Consider the following 8,021-nt stretch of genomic DNA (forward strand, 5'->3'; position numbering starts at 1 on the left):
AATAGAGAAAACATAGATCCAAGGTATTTAGGGTTGCATGTACACTTAGGAGTGTTAGAATGCTCAAAACCCAACACTTTTAGGGCATATGATGTTCAAAGTATATTTCCTTATTTTTTTGGAAGACGTAGATCCTTATAGGTTGCATGTACCCTCTTAATTGTTAAGTGAATTTCCGCATTGTACATGTTTTGTTATAACCCATAAAACCTCTCATTAAGACCTTATGACATTGACTTAATCACCTGAGAATGAGGACTTAACAACCACTAAGAAGTGTGGTGACAAAATGGTCATAAGATGATTTAAAAATCCCAACGTAAAAGTACATTACCCAAATGAGAAAACTTCAACCCTAGGGTTTTTGTACAAAAATGACATCATATTATTGATTTTTTTCATCAAACGAACCCCACCTTCAATTAGCAACCAAATCACAACCACCACTAAGGGCAGAACAGTGGTAATGATAAGGTGGATGTGAACCATCGACCTAGGACGACACTATGGTGGTCACACGGTGGTGATGGTGGTGTTTTGAGAAAAAAACGAACCAAAAAGAATGGAAGGAAAGAGAATCGACCACTGACCTCGAGTAGATGAGCACCACCGGCTCTTTCCTTGTTCGATCACCCCTTCAGCCTTCCTATTCTCGATCATGTTACTCTCTCTCTCTCTCTCTTTGAGCACCATGAGTTCTAGCCTTGTTCGATCTTCCCCTTCTCGATCCTGTTACTCTCTCTCTCTCTCTCTCTTTCTCTCTATGTCTCTCTCTTTCTTTCTATCTATGTCTCTCTCTCTCTATCTCGCCTGATTCCTTCTTCTTGTCCGTAAGCACAAAAATACGCACACACTCTTCATAATTTTGGGATTGGGCTTAAATATGGTTTAAACGTGTATTCTATAGGGCTTGGGCAAAAACAAAACATGACAGCCCTATTCCCGTAATCACATGGCTGGTTTTCAAAATTTACACATTTGGTCTGTGATTTATCACATAATGACAAATCAACCCCACAACCAAAACCCTTACATTCTAAGTTTTCTAACATGGACCCTTTTAGTTCATCATCTTAAATATGATTACTATTCCCTTAAATACTCATTTTTTAATTTTTATTATTAATTATCATTAATATTTTTTATTTATTTGTGTTTATACCTATATTCCTCTATTAAATAATTAAACAGAAAATATGGTGTTACATTAGAACACCATAATGACCTTGAGATACATCCAAAATAGCCTCAAAGTTAGAATTATCCAATTATTCTCCACCGAAATTTCCTTGGTATTTATTTAATGCAAAGTTTTGAGATCCAGAATCCAATGTGCCTTATACAAATCACTTGCACCTTAAGTTTTACAGATAAGCAATTCATTAAGGCATATCTTGACCACCTTCTCGTTTAATAATATATCTAAGAGAATTACAAGAGTCGTTCAATTGAAATCCAAATCAATCCCTAGAGCCTTGGCTTTCTCAACTTCCACATAATTTGAATTCAAAGATGTAATTGGATTAATATTTATGCTTCTCGAATAATGAATGAAACCCATCCCCCCCCCCTTGAATAATTACCACTCGGCTCAAAAATTTTTGATCGAATACCTCTTCCTTTGGATGTTCTAATAATGCATTTAAACTTCAAAGATTACAAATGATGCTTTCAAGTTCAACCTTTCATGATTTTTGAAGAACCAATAGTCGATCAGGAATAAAATTCATCTTCAACATAGAATCAAGCCCTAAATGGTCAGTCTGTATCGGAAAAACACAAGGACTAGAAAATTTGAGATTCTCTAGAACCAAAGGTGACTCGCAATCCAACTATAAAAATGTGACCCATAGACAAATCATGATCCTTGTTCTAGTTTTCAGATTGAATATTTTATTTGCATTCAAAAACCATTTTAGGAATTGAACTGGCATCTGTAAGTATCTCACCATCCTCTTTTTGTAAATCTCCTTATGATTTCCATGTAATTACCAACTTCGATCACTATATTAAAAACATCACTATTATTAATGTCATTATGGGGAAAATTACAATCATGTCATGTTGATCCTCGTCCTTACATTTCTCCCCACCATCAAAATCATCGTCGTCTATGATTCTACCCTCAAGTCTATCTGATTCATCATCAATATTAGACTTGGAATCTGAATCACAGCAGGGAGGTGCCCATTCTTCTCTATGTTCTTTAAGACTAACAAGAAAAGATTTATTTTTCCAATAAATCTCCATACTGTCTAATCAGTCGACCTTGCTTAAAAAGTAAACAAATTCTACCATAAGAAAGATTTTTAGCATCTTTGTTACATTCTAAAGGAATTAAGATTTTGATGGAAACATGGTGTTCAAGATCGAGTTTTCAAAGACTTTAAAATGTTGATTTTCTTTGCAACGAAAGACTTTGATTTAAAACTTGAACATCATAAAAACATACAAGATCACATTACATGTACATGCAAAAAAATTATATCAAACAACCATAGAAGGATAAGATGAAAAAAATGTGTTGTCCCTTGGTCCTCTTGGGAGGCTGATCATTGATAATGAAAGCAAGAACCCAAAATAGAGCTCCTTTAGAGTTAGTCCACCAACAAGCTTGGACACCAATCTTGGAATGTTAGTTCCATCTTGCCAAAAAGGTCCTCTTAATCATGAAAACAAAAGACCGACATTTGTTCCAAGAGAGGTAATGCGAAAACTAAGATTTTAGATTGATCTTCAAAAGAAAAAGGAAAAACACCAACAACATACACATAACACACATATTATGTGTGTGTTCAGTTGAGAGAGAGAGAGAGAGAGAGATAGCAAGTTACTTGTTTTCTTGCTAGTATTCTTTTGTGCATCATATCTACCAAAATCAAGTCATATATATGACTAAATCTTGATGATTGCAAAAGTAACTAACCACAAGAGAGATATGCATGTAACCACTGAAAAAAGAAAGCTAGCCATGCATATGTCTCTTTCTAACCCTTATTAGTTTGACCAGTTACAAGTCACTACTTTAACTAGTTAAACTTGACTACTTTAGTCCCTCTTTTAATTTATAATTACAAATTAAATCATCTTATGATTAAATAAACTAGACTCTTCTATTTTCGCATCTTTTATTTATTGGAACATTTATGAATAATATTAACAAGGAATAATAATATTCTTCTTATGTCGAAATGACATGAATATTATTTTATTGATGTCTACTTGTTATTGGTCTGACCCTATAAGATCATATGTTATTGACAATATTATTTTATGATCATTCTTGAGCATATAGAACCAACAATCTCCTACTTGCGCAAGATTGAATCATAGAATCATATAGACAGTAGTGAACATCTAATAATATTTCATTGCCCTCAAGAACACATGATGAAGTGTCATTCAACAACATTCAATTCCCATGAGCTCATAACTTTAATTGAAGTACCTAGGTGATATATCAGTTATCCCTTTGTTTCGTAAATCATGTTAAACATGAAACATGGATCATAATCATTCTCATTTGGTGTTCAACTTTAGTCAGGCGCCTTAGATGTCTCACTTTCAACACATAAGATAAACAAATACCTTGTTGACAACATATGTCTCTTATGTAGATCATATTGTACCTAATGATGACCTTATGACTTCCTGGTTAAAGAGTATGGAAGAACCATATCAAAGCATAATAATCCTTTCATTTGAGTCCCTAATATGTATCTCAAGTCTAAGGATACAAAGATACTACCTTGTTTATGAGTCACTCGTAACAACGATCCATGAAGTGATTTTGAAACAACTCATGTCTAATATTTTTTCCCCAACAAATATCTATGACTTGGTTGCAACCCTTTGTTAATTTCAACTTATGAAATCCAACCAGTCCAATTCATATTAGTCTTCCTTCATATATGTTCCCACAATTATAATCGACTATGGACCTTTTAGAATAAGTAGTTTTATTCATGGATTAAACATGGTAATATAGAACATAACAAATATTAATGAAAGCATATCTTCATATATCATATTCATTACATAATTGTTGTTTACAATGTTCCAACATTCAAATACTAATGCTAAATCAAATTCATTCACTAGAATAACGAAGCCCCATAGCTCTAGCATGACTCATGCTTAGCTGGTGGTAGTGGCTTTGTGAATATGGTCTGCCACATTTGATCTGTATGAACTTTACGAATACAAACATCACCCTCTTCAACTATATTTCAAATGTAATTTAATCTCCATTGGATGCGCTCGGTTTCTTATGTGATCTACCCTTTGGCCGACCTCTAAATTTCATTGTTTAGGCCTCCAATTTGTGATTTTCATAAATTTATGTCAATTTCAATAATTTGTATGATTCCGTTTTAATGACAGAATATGTCATTTTTAGAATTTCTCTTTTTTTTCCATTTTTATTTAGTTGTTAAATTTTATGAATTTATTGTTAATTTCAATTTTTCATGTGATACTCAATAAAAACATTCTTTCCAGCATTTTGTGTGTTTACTTCCCGTGTGTTCTGCGTCATTAGGTTGGAGGGAGTGGTGTCACCAAAACCACACTCTCTTTGTTGCCACGTAAGCACCACGTCATTTTTACCACAAAAGTGTGGTTCCTTGCCACACCCAAGGAGTGGTGCCACACTTTATTTTTAAAAAAAAAATTAAATAAAAACTTTAATTTCTCCCCACCCAATCACAAAACAGTCAAATTATCTACACTCAATCACAAGCCGCGGCCATTTTTTGCCGCACTACGGTTTGAACCGCACCAAACCGCACCCAGGGGGCGGTGTTCGCTGCTTATGTGTCGAAACCGCACTCCCTGGAACCGCACCACACCCTCCAGTCTTATCCATATAACCAGTTAACTACATACGTTTTTTAAGACTTGGGAAGAACTTTGTTTTATACTTTGTACTAAACCATTTTTATCCATGGTAGATATTCTCCAAATAACGTATATAGTTCAAAATGTAACAATGATTTGACTTAAAACTTTTAAAAAGCAAAAACCTAAAAGTGAAAATATAAAAAATATGAAAAAATAAAAAAATAGTAATTTCTTTTCTCTTTTCTTTGCTGGTAAGGTTTTTTCAACTTCCATAACTACTTTTAGGACAAGATCCACCTGCACAGCCGATTAAACCGTTTCAAACTCGATTTCTAACCTTTCAAGCGAAACTTCAACCAAAGTCCCCTAAAACCCTTCAGATTACATCAAACAAAGAAAATTTTATAACAACAATATTTGTTTTCTTCGTTTCTTATGGTTTAGAATTGGGCAACCAATATGGCCGCCGTGAAGATGATGTTTCCGGCGATCATGATGGCGACAGTAATGGCCGTCCGTTCATTAGATACAAACCACGTTTTCAATCCATGTTCAGATACAAAAGTTCGAAGATGGGATGGATTTACCTTCGGAATCGCATTTTCTTCCAAGGATTCCTTCTTCTCCAACCAAATTCAGCTTTCACCCTGCGACCGCCGCCTCTCCCTCCGTGGAAACGCTAAACTCGCCGTCTTCCGCCCAAAAGTTGACGAACTCACTTTCCTCACCGCTAACACCGACTTTGATCCGGTAGGTCACCATTTCACTCTCTTGAATTAATCTTTAACGACATTTGAGAAATTTTACAGGAGAAAGCTGGTGGATATATGGTTGCGTTCGCTGGAAAACAGTGTGCTGCAAGATCGATACCTACTTTAGTCGCTGATAAATCAAACATCATCACAAGTTTCACTCTTGTAAGATCAGTATAACTGTAGAACATGAGTACATGAGTACACGAGTGCACGAAGCTTTGATTTGAATTCATTTTTATCGATTAATTCAACCCTTTTTGATCTTTAAAGGTTCTTGAATTCCAAGAAGGCAGGCTTATAAACTTACACTGGAAGAAAGTGGGGTGTAAATCGTGTGCAGAAAGATCAGGCGTTTGCATGAAAAATCAAGAATGTGCTATACCAATCTCGAAGTGTGACATTAATGGCGGATCTGTTGATTGTAATCTTAAGGTACAGTTAGCGTTCTCAGGTACAGATAAAACGTTAGGTGTTCTTAATTCATGGTATGAGGTGCAAAAACTTCGAGAATATTTGTTGGCTGGTTAGTATCAAGATATCGATGGCATGGTTATTGGTCTGTACCGGTTGAACCATTTTTTTTTTTGGTTAGATCAGTTCTTTATCATGTATATAGTTTTAGTTTGTGTTATTGTAAATGAGGTTTTCGGTTTTGTGAGGATTTATAGTTAATGTCCTCGAGTTTTGATGATTCAAACACCGGTCCTTTTATAGTTTTATATATAAAGAGTTTGGTATTGTTAGTGTTTAAAATTAACAATAACAATAATAACAATGACAAAACCTTGAGTCTCATAAGAACGAGGTAAGGGAGCCGAAACTGTTTTAAAAGAAACATTCGGCATACAAAAAGAAAGAAAGAAAAAAGGACAGAGTTTTTTTTGTTTATACTCGATACAATTCATGAAAAGTAATTTGTGCAATAACGAAATGAATCAAACCGTGAAAATATGATATTAGAAAAAGCTCTAACATCGAGTTTCCTCCACAATTCAAAGTAGTTTGTTAATTATCAAAGTTCATGGTGCAATAAGTTTTAAATTGTTTTAATAAAATTATAGTCGTTTAATGGGACTCACCTCAGAACGCACCATCCACCTCTTCAACCCGGTTAAGATGATATCGACATCTATGCGAACGCCAACAACAAACAATGTAAGGCGTTTGATAAACATATTTCCAGGTCCAAAAAGATCTTTCTGGCTGAATGGACCGAAAAGACCGTTTGATATTCACGCAAAAATGAGTCTTTCCGGGTAAGATATGTCTTTTCCAGAAAGCTTCAAAACCATATCTTTCTGGCTGAATAGGCTGGAAAGACAATTGTGCTCAAACTCTGCCTCTTTCTTTCTTGCATTATTAATTTCTTTTAAATAATTTTTTTAATTTTTTTTATTGAATTATTATATATTAATAAATATTATTTTAAATATATAATATTTATTTATTAATTAATATTATTTTATTTGAATATTAAATTCTTTTAAATAATTTTTTTATTTCTTTTTAATGGATTAATTCTTTTTATTGGATTATTATATATTAAAAAATATTATTTATAAATATATAATATTTATATATTAATAAACTAGTTTATAACCGGTGAGAACCACAGTTATAAAATTAATTAAACTTTCATATTTAAAAATCAAAATTGTTAATCAATTATTTTAAAGAAAAAACATCATAAATGGTCCCTGTGGTTTCCCAAAATCTGAAGTTTAGTCCTCATGGTTTAAAAACCTCATAGATGGTCCCTATGCTTTCAAAACTTTTGAAGATTGGTCCTTATTGCTAACTCCGTTAAGTTATGTCTGTTGACCGAAGGGTATTTTCGTAACTTCACTGCCACAGAGACCATTTATGATGTTTTCTCTTTTTTTTTAAAAAAAAAATAAGAAAATTAAATATAATTATTTAATATGTAAAAGGTCCCACCTCTCTCTCTCTCTCTCTCTCTCTCGTTTTCCCTTATCTGTCCGCTGATGAAGCTTCCAAGAACACCCCCTAAAAGCACTATGCAGATCTATTTCACCCCTCCTCTTTTCTTTAGATTCAGTTAATAAATCTCCACTGGAGGTGGAGTTTTCCGATAGTCAAGAAGGCAACAGCCTCCTTCGCATCTCCCCTGCACCTGACTTGTTGCTGCTTTCTTGATCCTCTCAGACCAACCTTCCCCTTTCCCTTCGTGATCCATTGCCGAAGCAGAAGCAAGTAGTCGAGAAGCTACTTGAGCAGCCCCACACTGCACCCACCGAGACCACCAGCAGCCATGCTGCTTCCGTTCCCCTTTCCTTCTTCGGTCCAGTCAAGCACCAAAAGTGCTTCCTTCCATCGGGTTAAGCAACCTTTAACCTCCCAATATCTCTCTTTCATTACCCGATCAGATGAATACGGAGACATGTTCCCTTGGTTCTCAACCAG

The 8,021-nt window shown here is 34.4% G+C and overlaps 1 protein-coding gene across 1 annotated transcript; it reads left to right on the top strand.

Moving 5' to 3' along the window:
• The first annotated feature begins 5,206 nt into the window (after positions 1-5,206).
• Positions 5,207-6,251, top strand: LOC145125805 (uncharacterized). Its single transcript, XM_079061218.1, has 3 exons — positions 5,207-5,592; positions 5,652-5,759; positions 5,868-6,251. The coding sequence occupies exons 1-3, from the start codon at positions 5,302-5,304 to the stop codon at positions 6,123-6,125; spliced, it is 657 nt and encodes a 218-aa protein (XP_078917344.1). The 5' UTR covers positions 5,207-5,301; the 3' UTR covers positions 6,126-6,251.
• Positions 6,252-8,021: the final 1,770 nt, after the last annotated feature.

This window comes from Lactuca virosa, chromosome 7 (assembly GCF_052849685.1).
Source record: "Lactuca virosa cultivar CGN04683 chromosome 7, Lactuca_virosa_CGN04683_v6, whole genome shotgun sequence".
NCBI lineage: Eukaryota > Viridiplantae > Streptophyta > Magnoliopsida > Asterales > Asteraceae > Lactuca > Lactuca virosa.